Source organism: Aedes aegypti, chromosome 1 (genome assembly GCF_002204515.2).
Source record: "Aedes aegypti strain LVP_AGWG chromosome 1, AaegL5.0 Primary Assembly, whole genome shotgun sequence".
NCBI lineage: Eukaryota > Metazoa > Arthropoda > Insecta > Diptera > Culicidae > Aedes > Aedes aegypti.
In genome coordinates, this window is record NC_035107.1 from 115,483,077 (window position 1) to 115,500,079 (window position 17,003).

The 17,003-nt window shown below is 36.9% G+C and overlaps 1 protein-coding gene across 9 annotated transcripts in view; it reads left to right on the top strand.

Moving 5' to 3' along the window:
- Positions 1 to 17,003, top strand: part of LOC5569251 (disintegrin and metalloproteinase domain-containing protein 12) — a 1,070,169-nt gene that overhangs the window by 634,975 nt on the left and 418,191 nt on the right. For all 9 annotated transcript variants that reach the window (XM_021845745.1, XM_021845753.1, XM_021845751.1 and 6 more), the window contains exon 6: positions 16,515 to 16,584. In XM_021845745.1, the coding sequence (XP_021701437.1) occupies positions 16,515 to 16,584 (70 nt within the window). The remainder of the gene's footprint in view (positions 1 to 16,514; positions 16,585 to 17,003) is intronic.

The following is a 17,003-nucleotide window of genomic DNA, read 5'->3' on the forward strand; positions in this document are numbered from 1 at the left end:
TTTTCCGATAGTGTCACAGGACGTTGCATGTAGACCTGTGCGCCGAAATATTTTTGGTCGGCGGCGGCGTCAGAGCATTTTTGTACCGGCGGCGGCGGCGTCATCGGCGTCACGCCGTAGACTATTTTCGGCGGCGGCGGCGGCGGCGTACATCGGCGTGGACAAAAATTGAACATCAAAAAAATCGAACATATAACTTATGAAACCGTATGCGTACAAATGCAACCGAAACCGAACTTGAAATTCCATTTCTCATATCTGTCTTACAATCTTATGATTGAAATAGAATGCAGGAATACTTTCAGTCATTTTGGTAAGAATTCAAAGTTTGGAAGTTTATATAAAAAAATCTAGTTTCAACACTAGTAAAACTATCATATAATATATTATATCTCCGTTGTTGCTACTAAGATATAGTATCTGACCTGATTATTTGAACTTTTTATTGAAGAAAATTGAAGAAAAGTAATTCAATTTTGTGCATTTTTTTTTTTTGTATTTTTGTAGAAGTTTACTGAACTTATCTGATATCCATATCTATAGAATCGTTCATAATATTCCACAATAATAATAAGTATTTTATTTTCTCGGAACAGAAAAAATGTACAAATTTCTATCATAGTTTCTTGCGTGCTGTTTAGATTACTCGAGCAAAGTTCAACATCATGAAGAAAGCATGTTGAAAACATATCTTGTTTTCAGCAGTAAGATGATATCTTTGTTTGATATCAATTTATTATTATCTTAAGTTCGATATCATATTTTGTTCTTCTACCATTTTTTTTATTATTGTAACAATTTTACATAACTATTACTCAAAAGTGCTACATACTAATAAAAAATAAAGTCTTTATTTTGATAACCTCAATGATTTCTAAATGTCCTTAATGTGGAAAAAGTTTCAAATTTTTAAATTGCTTTCACTGAGAGCTGTTAAATGTCGAAATTTCGGAAACATGGAAGTGCTTATAGCGTTTTCTTAGCCAATATATGGCCAACTGCAAGTAGTTCAGATATGATCACCAGAGAAAAACATTTTCCAATGACTTTTTCCGCGGGGATGGAAGATATTCGCATTATTTAATTGTCAGAGTCACGTGATGTTCATGACATTTAACATCACTGTCACTTATGGCAAAAATCGTTTTTAATTTGATTTCTTAGTATCAGGTTTCTGCTTTCAGTTTTGATATTTTAACTGTTAAAATGATCAAAATGATAAGAAGCTGAGTAATCAAAATTTGCGGCATCACAGTATCAACATTAGTTCCCAATATAACTAATGTTCATTCTGGTTTCATTTCACGTAGTTAAAATGATGTTTACATTAGATGCCCAGATTTTGTCAGCCTCTTTTTCAAAACTTTGTGAAGTTCTCCTTTAAAATGTAAACAATTGATCAATATTCTATATTTGCCTTGTTATGAATATTAATAGTAGCTTTAACAGGACAAAAAATACTTGGTTGAAATTCATTAATCAAACAGTGAGAACAACAAGATTTCTGAAAAAAGGACTAACAAAATCGGGTTAGTACTGTATTCCCAAATTATATGATGAATAATTCTGTACTTCATCAAACATTGATCCAAAGCGGCGGGACGACCGTACTCAAGCGTCTGAAATTGTTATCCCCTATTTGTTCCTGTCATACTAACGGAAGATACCAAAGACACTTATTCGAAAAAATCCATGTCCTTTAGGCCGTCCCTTATTTTTCGAAAATGCGAAATGTTATAAGTTCGTCATTGTAAAGTGCTCGTTTTGGTAAGAAAAAAATCAGGTAAAAATTTGAAGTCCGTACGTGGACGCCAAGTGGTCCCCCAACGGCCCTGAATTCATTAGGTGTAGATGACCCCTTGAGCGTAATCGTGCTCGCTGCTCTAGTGCACGCAGCATGAGAACGAAATACCACCAGTAACAAATTGTTCTGCCCGCGTTGATAATCAGCATAGAAGTTTGTTTTCTTTGGGATGATTTAAATATTACGTAACGCAAAATGTGTCAATTTTAGACCCCCTCCCTCTACCACATAACAACTTTTGTATGAAAAAAAAAATTGTAAGGACCGTAACACTACGGAAGACCCCCCTCCCCCTGTTGCGTTACGTAATATTTGAACGATCCCTTTGTAGTTTTAAATTTTATGTCAGCGTGCAGTGTTATGAAGATATCCACAATATAAAATATTATTTTACTTAAAAGTCCATGCTGATTATCAATTTGTTACTAGTGGCTTTTCGTACTCATGTTGCGTACACTACAGCAGCGAGCTCGATTTGTCGCACAGGGTTCATCTCTACCTAATACTTTTAGGGTTGTTGGGGGACCACTTAGAGTCCACGTACGGACCTCAAACTTTTACCTGATTTTTTTCTTACCAAAACGAGAACTTAACAATGACGAACTTTTAACATTTTGCATTTTCGAAAAATAAGGGACGGCCTAATGTCCATCCATTTTTTCAAGGTTTCCAATGAGAATGACAGAATAAATTACCGTCAAGCTACAATTCACCGCGCATTAAAAAAAAATATGCATTTACAAATATCATGTTAAGATCGCCTCGCACCATTCTATATCACCATTCACCGTGCGTATAGCAGGGTGGCCACCAAAAATCCATTTTGAAATTCCCGCTTTTTCCCGGTTTTTCCGGTATGATTTTCAAAATTTTCCCGCTTTTCAATTGAGAGGCCCATACGCAAAAGGATGACCTTCAACTGAATATACTAAAAAATTCTACTTTTCAACTGTTTTTTTGGATGATTTCCAATAAGATCAATAATAACATCCAATAAGAAAAATAAAAATATTCGGATTAGTTTTTTTGGTTCCCGTACAATTAGTATGAAAAATTGCTGAAAAAACTTGAAACTTAAAACTATGTTTCTGTCACTTACAGCCATTTGTTTCTAATCCCCTCAATTGTGTCTATAGGATGGTTTCTACTCTTGCCACTTTTGAGTCACTTCAACAACTAGCAGTCCCGGTAAACGTTATATTGTCCAGTAGGCCGTAGAGGCGTTGAAAATAATACCGAAGATTACCATGACCCCACAGTTATGGATCAAATAGTGTGGAGTCCAACATAGAAAATTCAATAAAACGACATGGAGAACGTAAAATTGTAATTTAAAAGTACAAATCGGATCGTTTCAAATTGGAACTTCGGCTAGTAAACTGTTTTGAGTGTAATATTTACATAAGATTGCATAAAACTTTAAATTTGTATCGGTTTCTGAAAACTATATTATGGATCAATTTTCATATTATGGATCAAATTGTGACATATTACGGATCAGTGCGCAAAATCAAGAGATTTTCAACTCAATGCATCTGTATTGCATGATTTGACGAAAGTTAACAATGTGTCACATATTACTACAAAAAACAGCAGTGTTAGAGCTGGAAACAAGGGTAAAATGCTCTTTTTTTAGGATACTGCATTGTAGTAACTGAGACATGAACTGTTTTCGCTCCACACCAAGTTTTCCACCCATTTTTGTCTGCTAAAAAACGAAATTGACAAACCTTGATGTTTTATTAGTTTTATCCTTAGTGCTATTGTCTGAAAGTGTCGAATCCAATGCTTAAAATGGCAGAAATCTACATTTTTTGGAAGTGATCCATAACCGTGGTAAACAATAATTTCCTGGTCCATATTATGGATCACTAGTTAGAAGTGCTAATATTCGGTATTTAGAATCAACAATCAAGACAACTGTTTTCTAAAGATGAATTCACACTAAATCGAAGCGAACGAGCATGTTTTATGCTATAACATATGATTTTTACCTCTTGTGGGAGCTTATGAATGCTGACGGCACTCCTTACAGAAAACGACCATATAATGATAGCTGTGTGGTACCAATTGAACATTTGTCAAAAACACCGTTAATTAGCGGTTGAATGTTATGCTTAACATATTACAAATGGTAGAAGACAAATAGTATAACATGGTAAAAATACGTTTTACGTCAACGTTTATGTTTTGAGCGAGTTAACCGATGTGAAACGCCAAAGTGATCCGTCACTGTGGGTGATCCGTAAGTGTGTGGGCATGGTATGTCAAATTTACATTTCCCGCCCTGATTGTTAAAAAAAAGAATACAAACGATATTGAATCCAATTTGAAATATTTATAAGAACTTTAGGGTAGCAGAGTAGACTATTTCTACGAGAAATTGAATCATTAATGTTTAAATGTAATTTTTTCAACTGTACAGATGCTTAATGGAAATATCATAAACCATATCAACTTTCTACAACTTATATTTGGTGGTTTGTAAATTTAGAGCTTGACGATGTTCGTTCAAAATGGTTTTCTCGGTGACCATCTCAAATTCCCGTTTTTTCCCGTCTTTTTCCCGATGGATTCAAATTCCCGTATTTTTCCCGCTTTTCCCGTTTTTCCCGGTTCGGTGGCCACCGTGGTATAGTTTTCGACATGATTTAATTTTGTACCTTGAAGAAACGTTGTTGGTGGAGAAAATATGTTACTAGTAGTATGCGCACTCACTTTTAAGGGTATTCAAATCTTATATTAAAATAAAAATCATAGAAAGTTGAAAAATAAGTAAATCACTAATTTTTCATCAAAATCGTTATAGGAGGTTTGACTGTTTTGTTCAAACCATTTCATATTTGCTCAAAAACTAAATATAAAGTAGTTAAATCGCGATATAACAATAAATTCAATATTAGCCAATAATTTCAAGCCTTTTATACTAAGGCACGGTAAAAGGAACCATAAATATTGAGGGTCCATTCACCGTGCATTTGTGTTTCGACTGAATCGCAAGAAAAAAAATCTGATTTGCATAAAACCTCATGGCTTACCTCATACACACCTTTTTAAAGAGAGAAGAGCAACTCACTGACTTATGGAAATATTCTTCAAAGATCAAAGAAACACTGAATTTCTTACGAGATCCCCTGGTGGAATATCTTCAAATTTTATTAGAGGAATTCTTGCAAACTTTCTTTATAAACCTCTGAACATGCTCAAGAAATAGTTCCTTAAAAGACTCTGGAGAAATAATTCAAGGATTATATAGGAAAATCTTTTCAAGCATTCGTGGAGCATTTAGTGAAAAATATTGTAAGGATATATTAAAAGAATTTTCAGAATGAAATTTTGGAAAATAAGTGCATGAAGCTCTGCAGGAATTCGTGTAAGAATATTCATCAAAATTCTGACTGAACCACTGAAGTAATTCAAGCATAATCTAGAAAAATTCTTGCACGAAACTTATGAAGAAAACATCTCAAGATTACCGTGTAAGAACTTATGGAGAATAGGATCCTAAAGCCCTGTCCCAATTGTAGTGCCAAACGCTTAAGTTTAGTCTAAAAACAAATGTTTGCTCAATTTTAAATGTTTTTCGTTTGTTTAAGTCCAAAAAATATTTGTTATGTTTTTTTAGATTTTTTCACACCTCTTGGCTTAAGGTGATTATAAAACGAAGCCACAACTCAAAATTTCAGGAGCACAAGACTTGAGAACCAAACAGCGCTCCGCGTTGAAAATTTATCCCATTGGTCACCACCAGCAGGCAAGCAGTTTGATTGATTTTCAACGCGAACTGTTGTCAGATTCTCCAGTCTTGTGCTCTTGAAAATTCAAAGTTTGGCTTCGTTTTATAATCACCTTAAACTCAAATTTTGAGTGTATTTTGTTTTCCGTGTTCATTCCGAAATGTCAGATAGGAACAACCCCAATGTTAAAATTACAGCCTCTGTGATGTTTTTATCGACTAAGCGAACGTCAAACATGATCAAAAATATCAAGGTTCATTTATGGACCTAATTTTTAAATTAAAATTTAAATATGATATAGCCATTTTTGAGCTCGAAAAATTGCTAAAGAAGTTGCAGTAACATGCTATTCCGTGTTATTGAATAAAAACAAGATTTCATTGAACATTTAAGGACCCTATTCATCGGTGAAATCCAAGAAGAAACTCCAGGAATAATGAAGAAACACATTGAATAATTCCTGAGAAATTGCGGAATTACTGTTGGAATTCTTGAAGTGACTATTGTACGATTTATTAGAAAAACTCCTTAAATAATCAATGGTAGTATTCCTTAAAAAAACAACTTGGAGGAATAGTTGAACAAATTTTGAAGAAATTTCTAGAGGAAATCTCACAGGACTTTTTGACAGAATAAATGTGCCGTAAGTTATTTATTCTCCTAGTTCATTGTAGTTTTTTAAGGCGATATTTTTCTCACACACTGGTAAGGTGATTGAGATTTTTGAATAAAGTTATGCCGCATCGTTAGAACAGTTTTGAAGAAGTGCTAGAAACAGCTCCTACAATAATTAAATTTGCAATTCTTAGAAAAACTCCAGAAGAAATTTCTTTAAAAAAAAATCATAAAGAAATTACTATGAGAATTTCAAGAACTAGGTGTCTCAGCGACTCTTTTCGAAAAAAATAATAGAGAAATCCATTCAAAAATTCTGGACAATCCTTGAACGATTTTTCATGAATAAGGATAAATTCATTATTAAAATTGAGGTGGAAATCTATCGATATATACATGAGCTCTTGGAAAGTAAGGACTTTTTAGAGAACATTTTTTTTAAGGAAACGCCGAAAAAAATCTTGGTCAAATCACTAGAATAATTTAAATAAAATTTCACGAAAGACTTAATCTTAAAAAATAAAATCCTGGTGAATCTCAAGAATTATTCGCTTCCAGAAGGTATTCTTAAAAGAAACTTTGAAAAGATTCTCCATGGGATCCGTAGAAAAAAATCTGAAGGATCCACTGGGCGATTTTCGGGACAAATTTTTGAAAAAAATCCCTTGAAACATTGATGTACGATTTTTTTATCCTTAAACGATACCTAAATAACCTGGGTTATTTTTTTATTATTATAAATTATTTGAGTTAATGTATTTATCGGCGTGAAAACGCAAAATCGGCGGCGAGACGTTGATCGGCGTATGGCGCGCCGCCGATGTATCAATCGGCGTCGGCGTGACGTGAAATGGGTCGGCGGCGGCGGCGTGGCGCGGCGGCGCACAGGTCTAGTTGCATGCTGGTCCGTTGTCTAATGTGGTACTTCTTTCAAAGAACATAATCGTCCACTGCAAGCATTGAAGTGTTGGTGTATTTAAAAGATGCAATTATGATTACTGTATTTATTTTATCGACTCAAAATTCAGCATTCAAGACTAGTTTTGCTCAGATTAGGAAAATATATAATGTAAAATGTTTTTTAGAAAGAACTTAAAAAAAACCGAGGTGTTAACCACAGATTTTTTAAATTGTTGCCATTGTGTAATACTTTAATATTTTTTTAAGACGAGCAAGAAAATTTGATTCAATATTGACAGTTCAGAAAGTTATCATTTTTGATGACCCGTTTTCCAAAATTTATCATATGTTGAATGTCCAATCCTACTTTTTTTGAAAACTTTTATTTAACTGATTTCTCTTCTCGCAAAACTAAGTTTCAATTAAAGCACAGTTTAAAAAAATGTATGAGTATCAATGAAAAATATTTATAAAAAAAATTATGGAATGTGCAGGATAATTTAAAAAAAACAATTGTTCACAACAACAGGAGAGTTCTGCCTTTGTGCATTGCTTGTTTTTTTTCAGTATAGATTCCATTTTTTATCGCTAGAGAGTATGGAAGTAAAATACTTGCATATTAGAACAAAAACTAGTTCACATTTTACTTGCAACAGCATATTTGTGCGAGTAGATTTCGAATAAATTTGAGTATCTCAATATCGTTTTAAAATCGACAATGAAAATTAAAGTAATTTTTGATTTCAAAGACAATTTTGAACCCCTACAGTTAAGCCAAGAAAAGAACGCAAACTGTCTAGAAATTATGGCAAACAACACTTTGAGTTTTTCGTTTTAAGTAGGATGATCAAAGTATATAGGACAGACCATTACGCGCATATAATTTGGCCATTTACGGCAATATCAAATGGAAGTGGCCACATTATATACGCGTAACGAACTGTTCGAAATATTTTGAGCATCATATTCAAAATGAACTAACATTAAACACCCTAATAATCCTCCAAGTCCTAGAGCGGCTTAAGCAACCGGATGTTTCAACTGCGTACGCGCAGCAGCTCGAGGCTGCATTACCGGAAGAGGGTGAGCTGGATTAAGCCCCTCTTGAGGACTGCTGGAGAACAGTGAAAGCAGCCATCAATAATGCAGCTGAGAGCAACGTCGGGTACGTGGGAGGGAGTTGACGGCAGGCTTGATAATACTCCTCAACATCATTAGAGTTCGATATAATAGCAGCGTGCTGCCTTTGCCTCTTTGCGGGGGAGCGAAAAATGCTAAGCAGGGAGGCAACGAAAAATGAGCGAAGAAAATGCAGCACAGAGCACAACAGAGTAAAATTCCATAACAAAAAGAGTGCTCTCACAACTCCCCGAAGACTGTCTTCTTCGGGCGGCAGACTCTTTTGAAGTGTGAGTAAAGGTGAGCATCGCAACAAGAAAGAGAGAGAGTACCTGAAAAAATCCTCGCTTTTTTTTGGCACTCTCATTAGGATCGCTTCAGGATCCGTGCTGAAAATTTTGAGTTCAGTTTTTTCGCCTCAAAAAAACGGCAAAATCGCCTCCTTTTTGCATCGCAGAGGAGTTTCTTTCAAGTGTGGTCGACGGAGCGATTGGTTCGACGAGGAATATGGGCAGATTATGGAAAAGAAGAATGCAGCGCGGGCGGTAATGTTGCAGCAAGGGACCCGTCAGAATGAGTAACGTTATAGACGGAAATGGCAACAGCATACCCGCCTCTTTCGGGAGAAAAAACGCCGCCTGAAGGAGACGGAGTGCGAGGAAAGGGAACAGCTGTGCCATCCCGCAACGGCTTTATGTCACGAGTCAAGATGTGCAGGGATAAGGATGGGAGAATTTTGACAGACGAGCGTGAGGTGATCGAAAGGTGGAAGCAGCACTTCGACGAACACCTGAATGGCGCTCAGAGTACAGGCAATGATGGACGGGACAACGGAGCAAATGCCTTCGACAGTACTGCGGGCGATGGAAACCAACCCACCCCCACTTTGAGGGAGGTTAAGGATGCCATTCACCAGCTCAAGAACAAGGTGCTGGTAAGGATGGTATCGGAGCTGAACTCATCAAGATGGGCCCGGAGAGGCTGGCCATTTGTCTGCACCGGCTGGTAGGCACAATCTGGGAAATAGAACAGCTACCGGAGGAGTGGAAGGAAGGGGTAATATGCACCATCTACAAGAAAGACGACGAGTTCGTCTATCTTGGATCCTTGCTGACGGGTGACAATAACGTTAGCCGTGAAATACGGAGGAGTATCATCAGTGGAAGTCGGGCCTTCTATGGCCTTCACAAGAAGCTGCGGTCAAAAAAGATTCACACCCGCACCAAATGTACCATATACAAAACGCTTATATGGCCGGTAGTCCTCTACGGACATGAACGATGCTTGAGGAGGACTTGCAAACACTTGGAGTCTTCGAACGTCGGGTGCGTTCCTCGGTATTAACTCAAAATCGACGAAAGACGTCGTGCTTATATAAAAATATAAATTTAATGCGGCTTGCTGTCAGTTTTATAATTTGAAAAAAAAAAAATGAAAAAAGATAATGCATATGAGAACATGGAGTTAAAAACTTGAGTAAGGAAACATCCTGTCATTCACGTGAAAAAAAAAACATTTTCAACATTTAATTCGCTTCGTTAACGACCATTCCTCTCCCTCAAAAACGTGAGTTTATTTTTTGACACTTTTAACACACATCAAGAGGCTACCTAATAGATCTGGAAAAGTAAAATGACTGGTGCATGGTTGGATGATTATAAACTTATAATTAAGAGGTTATTGGGGATGGTAAAACGGACTGAGAAAGTGTCTGCATTACATCGGCGCTTAAAACTTCACTCAGCCTACCAAAGACAAAGAATTCAAAGATTAGCAAAGAAATTTTTAGCATAATGACGGATAATGGGTGCTATGGCAACGCCAGTGAATGGAGTATACTTATACACATGAAGAGAAAAAGTTTTGCGGTAAACATAATTGCGAATAAAGCGATCCTAAGCGATGAACTGTGCTGCTTCGAGGGCCGCAAATTAGAAGGGATTAAAGCAAAGTTGCTTTATTGGATCTTGGAATCATATTAATTAGCATTAATTATGCCCAATGTACGAAACAAAGAGTTTTCAATTAGCTTTAAGATGAGTTACTGGAAGAGTGAGCTTCTGTGTTCAGGGAGGGCGATAGAACACATTCCATTGGGTAATAAATTTAATCGCCATATGCACTTGCTGTGTAACAAACAATCCATTTGTCGTGGCAGGTCAGAACGTCGTCGATGTAGTCTCAATTATGTCCCCATTGGGTCAATGAGTGCGTTCGTTACTTTGCCTTTTCAGTTCCTCAGAGCTGCTTTATCAGCTTTTTCTACACTCCAACAGCAATTACACTAAGAGCTTCCATAATTAATTGTTCCAAATGGAGATAAACTATGACGACGGAACCAGTCTTAGGGCCAACAACATTTACTCGACTCCAACTCTTTCTAATCACTTCCAGAAACTCAAACGTTGTAACCGTGGACGACCATCAGCACCAGTGCGGAATTCTCCCGTGACAGTCTGCCCCCGATTCGTGTCGTCTGAGATTAAAACAAATTAAGTAAATTGTTCCTCCTCGAGACGAAAGGGCTTACATTCTTCTGGCGTGCCAACGAAAAGCCTGTCAGGTCAGAGATCTGGCTACTCCCTGCATAACAGTCTTCTGTCGACAGCATTACTCTGGCGTTGAAAGCTCGAGATTCTGGGTGGAATGGTTTCAAATTAATCAATTTGTGAAACGTTGGTGGGGGTTTGGTGAAAGGATTCCTGAAATCTGATTTGGGCTGAGTAAGGATAAACTTTATCGATTGAATTTTTGGTGAAATTTGGTTCAGCGTCTAGAGATTAGGTAGAAAAAAGAGAACAATCAACTACGCCTGATTAGATGCAAGCTGTAGAGGTTGTGATTCTTTATTGATTGAAAATTGATTTAAATTTGATCAGCTCCATCGATTGACTGAAGTTTTGTTTCATTAGTACCGTAAATCAAGTGATTTACATTTAACGAAAGCCCCTAGATGCCATCCAATCCTGCTGAAGCAGACAGTAACCAAGTGAATGCACTACTCTGAACATGACTGAACAAATACTCCGTTCAGAGTTTATGTTCTAAAATTGGAGCAATAAATTTCACGTTCAACGTTTTATATTGAAAGCCTTATAGCCGTCCGGGGAACCGTTTGTTTTGCTACTTGCCCGTAGCACCGATGATAACTTCTCCACTTGCCTCGGCAACAGTGTGGAGTGTGAATTTAATTTATATTGCATCGAAATTGTTGTCACTTGCCCAGAATCCCAGCACGTCCCGCCCATCGACATCGAATGTGCGCGCAACGTCGCGATCCTTTCCTGAATACACCGGAGGATGTGATGAAGTATGGAGGTACTAAGGGAGCTGTTACTGCGCTTTTAATTTTCTTTAAATTGAATTTTCAGACTATGAAAACACAAAGTAGGAAGGCAATAAAGCAATCCCTCATGTAGGACGTCTTTATCTATGTGACTTCCATGAATACTTACTCCGAGTTATCGATTTGCTATAAAAGTTGCTATAGAAGCAAATACCGGGTTTTATTTGGAGTTACAGTGGAAACTCGTTATAACGACAACTTGAATAGTGACAAAAGCTCTCTATAGTGAAATTTTTTGGTCCCTTGAATAATATCTTAATATTAAAAACGTTCTCTATAACGACTTTTCCCTATTACGACGGTCTCTTGAGATGTCGTTATAACAAGCTTCGACAGTATTTGCTCTATTCAAGCAATTTAATAAGCTCGAGATCCATTCAAAATTATGTGAACAGACCTTGAGTTTTACAAATCTCTTGTCAAAAAACTATATACTGATTTCACCTTCACGCTTTGTGATCACCAATCGTTTTAATTAACTAAAACAATTCATGTGTGACAAGTGTAACCGTAGATCTTTAGGATGTTCATGAATAATGTCTCTATCCTCAAAGGTCCAGATGTGACAAAATGTCAAAAGTCAAAGCAAAAAAAAATCCAAAACGTCCAATGTCATGACATCATAAGAACGATAGGTCTTTTATTTCAATAAATGTACCCGATAAAACTTTCTACTGTGCTCGGTTCCGTATGATCCGTAACACCTTTCGAAGAGATTCACCAAGATTTGTTATTTTATACTGCACTGAAATTTAGTTTGGGTGACAAATCATTGAATTGAATTGAAAAAAGAGACCATGTTATGGATGCAATATGTCAACAATCTGGATAAAATTAGATTTTGAGACGGAAACATGACTTGTTGATGTTAATTACTATTTTGAAGCTTTATGAAACAGACAAAATAAACAGTTGTAGTAATAAATAGATTTAAAACTGCCTTAAAAAGCTTTTCGTAATCGTTTTCTTTGCACCAATTATGGAAATAGTGTTCCTGACATCCACCACAAACGTGTACCAATTACGGACTATTGATTAATTGTACGAAATGTACTCAAATACGACACAGAGCGATTGATAATACAACGCAAATAAATAGTGACGTCATGACTTATAACATTTCCCAGGAACGTTGTATAAAATTGATGTTTTAAAAATAACCATTGAAAAATTCTTCGTTTCTCTTATATGACAAAATACAATACTTTTCTAAACCATCAAAAACAACTTTTGAGCATCGAAAATATAATGAACTTTGTTGATAAGTATTGTTATACATAAGAAGTTTGAATTATGTGGCAAGTTAAGCAAATGAAGTTCCATACAAGCTGACGAACTTGCATGCACGTTGGCCAAGTTAGCAATTTTTTGCATTTTCAACAGCCAATATCTCAAAAAGCCTATCGTAACAACACTAAATGAATCGCACTCACTCTTCCCGCGTATGTAGTGAACATGAGATGGATGGATATGGGTTATGAAAGGGGTCCGCGTGGTCTGTAGGGATTGGAATTCTAAACTTGTAACCAACTCAGTTATTGGGTCACTTAGTGGCTTCGTAGCTTAGTTGGTAAAGCGCTCGTCTAGCAAACAAGAGTCCTGGGTTCAAATCCCAGCCGAGCACGTGAATTTTTTTAATAATTTCACCCATAATTTGTCCATCTTTACTACGCGTAATGAGTTAATTAATTTAATAACCATGCGGATTGGATTACCGAACAGCTCAATATAAGCGTCAATTTATGAAAGAAATTGATCCATTGATGGTGGAAATCGGTCAAAAATTATAGAAGTTGTGACCTTTTTTTTTAAATGCATTGAAATTAAAATTCAACATTACCTATATTATCAATGTTTGATGATGGTGATCATCATGCCTAAGCCAATGATGATTGTAAAGCAATCGTTCAACGAATGGTTGTTCCATAAGGGGTCAGCTACAAATTATGTAAGACGATTTTCAACCCCCCTCCTTCTTATGTAGCCCACATTTTATTTTCCTGCTTTATTGACGTAAAACAAAATGACCGCCAATGAAACTTTATATGGAGAATGTCGGTCCCCCAAGGAACATCGAAATATCTTCAAAACCAGATCATAAGTCATCAATATTAGTCATTTGTCATCAATATAGAAACGGATTATAAAACACGAATACTTTTTTCTCAACTCTCCGCTCATTTTCGATTAACGCAGTATCCGTGACAACTATATGTATCTATGAAAAAATAAAGCACGCTCACTTACATGAATGCGCAATGTGTTTATTATTGAACTTTTGTTTCGGTGGAACTGAACTTGCCACTGAATTTGACAACTTGGTCTATTAGTGAAACAGTGTAAACAATGTGCGAGGAAAAACTGTAAAATTGATTCACAGAAGTTTTGTTACGCCTGTGGAAAATACATTTTCAAGGCAGCGATTAATTATACTGCTTCTTTGCAAAATGCGTATAGCCAATATTTCAAAACTGATCCTGAAAATCTCGGTGAATTCTCGCGTAACAATTCAAAAGGGCTGATCCTCAGACCTTTGATTCTAAGAAAATTCTATGTGGGGATGAGCACCGTGCAAAAAAGGTTTCTGTTCAAAATTTCTAAAACCGTGCAAAAAAAATTAACCACATTTCTCGACACTTTATGCAAAAATAAGGTTTTGGCGAAAAAAAAATACATGGAAACTTTTTTTTTGCACGTCCGTGTAAAAAAAATCCGTGCAAAAACAGAATCGGGTGTATCCAGAAAGTCACCAAAGCTGTAAGGGTGCCATGAGCAGGTCACATTGTGAGAATGCCGGACACCAATCCGGTAAAAATGGTAATCACCTCGAATCCGGCTGTTACAAGACAAAGAAAAGCGCAACGAGGAGTTTGTTGGAGTAACATCGTGGCGCAGGTCATGTCTTGAATGACGTAGCGCATCAAAAGTAAATAAGAACATTAGAACCACCAACCTTTGAAGGGTTGTACTTCTACCACAGACCTTTTATGGGCAAAATTGTTAGGCATATGCCAGAATATAGTCTAGTATTTAGTATGTATACCTTACCGTTATTAGTTTTTAGTGAAATTGATATAAAAAGTTGTGTGAGACCTCTTCTTCTTTCTGGCGTCATGTCCCAACTGAGACTGAGCCAGCTTCTCAGTTTAGTGTTCTTATGAGCACTTCCACAGTTACTACCCGAGATCTACCTTTATTGATTGACCATTTTTGCATGTGTAAATCGCGTGACAAGCACGAAGATACTTTATTCTCAGGGAAGACGAAAAAACTTCCATTACGAAAAGATCCTCGACCGGCGGAATTCGAACCCATGATCCTCAGCATGGTCTTGTTGAATAGCTGCGCGTTTTCCGCTACGCCTATCTCGACCTCCAATCTGAAACCCCTTATGGAACAGAAAGCAACTGGGATTTATTATCTGGAAGATGTAGAAACTTTCAGGCAAAAATAGATCAGAAAGATGCAAACTCGAACGTTTAGTTGACCATAAGGGAAACTTTTCCCAGCAATCCATTTTCCTACACCTTCCAAAAAAAGTCAACCATCCTCTCTGAGTGATGCTTCCGTACCCGGTGCAATCAGGTAGAAATAACGTTTTATCATAAAACTATTTTCAATCAGTTTCTTTTTGGAGCAAAACTTTCCGGAAGGGGTATGAAAAAAAAATGGAGAAGTTCGCCATCGTTGTCGCAAATTGTAACCCAAATTTGTAGCAGAGGGGGGCGGTGGAAGAAGTTTGCGCTGACAGGTGTAAAAGTTTTCCTCTGCTCATGGGCAGTCAATCGATGGAAGCTCAACTGAAAAAGACAGCTTAGCCCAGAGCACCATCACCGAATAGAGAGACAAGCACCTGCACAAGCTACCATACCCATACTTGATGGTTACGAGTTCTCCACTCAGTTCGGGTTTAGTAGGTATGTGTGTCGCAAAAAAAAAAACTGCTTCACACAGAAATCGCAAAAGTTTGTTACCAACAACCGAACTGATGAAATTTTACATTATTTTCTACGCTCAAAGCCCGTCCTGCGGTTGGCTGGGCAGAGAATTTCCAATGAAAAGGGTTTTGCCGAATTTTGAGGTACCCCTCTTTGTTTTGGAGTGTTTTATCCTTCTCACGGTCCAGGGAAAGTTTGGCCATTACTGGGAAGCCGCTTTTTATGCAATGTTAATCACGCTGTACATGTCGGTCAACCTGTTCGACAGAGCTGAACCACACGAAGAGTTATTCGTTACTTTGATTGGAGTGATTGTTCGTGCATTAGGAGCATTTTTAGACAAGAGAATGAAATCCGCAATTTCCTGACTTTTGAAAATGATCATATGCTTGTTGAAAGACATTTTGAGTGACCTCTACAAGCTTAGAAAAAAAGTAAAATAATGCAAATTTAAGCTAAAAATGATATAATTTTCCGTCATATTGAACTCAATATTGTTCGGATCTCAAAAATTTTCGGTCGTATTTTTATGTTCAAATACCATCAAATCTACGTATTTTCATTTTTAACATCGAGCGTGTTGCTTATCGTGAAATTTACGTCATATGTATTATTAGTTTTCTCTTAGTGTTTTTATTTTCCTGCCTTTCAATTAAAATACTTGCGCTAAATGAAAAGAAACTGCCAAATAGGGCATGACACAGGCACATCTGATGTTCAACTGTGGTCAACTTTTTGTTGGTTCAAACTAATTTAATAATTTCCTCTAGCCCGATTGGAAACGGACGCAGTCGGTAAATTCATGGCTGCTATAATTGATGCGGTTAACCTGCATGTGTGTTGTTCTTACTAAAGCACTGCCTATCGGTTAACCTCAACATGTTGGTGCGGTGGCAACGATTGATTCACTAAAGTAATTGATTCCGCATTGTATCCGGAAAAGCCAACAAGTGCAAAACACAAAAAATACTATCTGTTACTATCTGTTGTTGATTCGATTATGCCAGGGACCACATTTAATCGATTTATTCTTCACTCTCTTTCTCTCGTTACAGACAATTACTAGCTCCTAATATTGTACAGAAACACTATCTCCCAAGCGGGTTCGCGCAGGATTCACATCGAGTAAGTATATGACCATAGCACAATAATTGTTACCCTCGAAATGGGTAGGCGTGTACACTCTAATTGACAAAAAGTGGTCCTTTTTCCGACTGGCAACGACTGGAACGCACGCGACCATTCCAACCGTTAGGTTATGATTTATGGGGCTTTTTTCACAGTGACTGGTGGCGTGCTAATGTATGAAACACTCTGAACGAAGACTCAATATCGGTAGGATTGGAGAAAATGTCCCATGCTTTTATTTAGGAAACGCTAGTCTTCAACTAGTGCGGCAACGTATGCCAGTCTTCTAATTCATTGAAAAATAACCAAGCAAGTTAAAGCTGTGACGAAAAAGTTAATAAGCTTGCATGTTGGAATAAGGAAGGAGAAAAATAATTTAATAGAAGTCCTCGATAAATCACAGTTAGTTGATATGA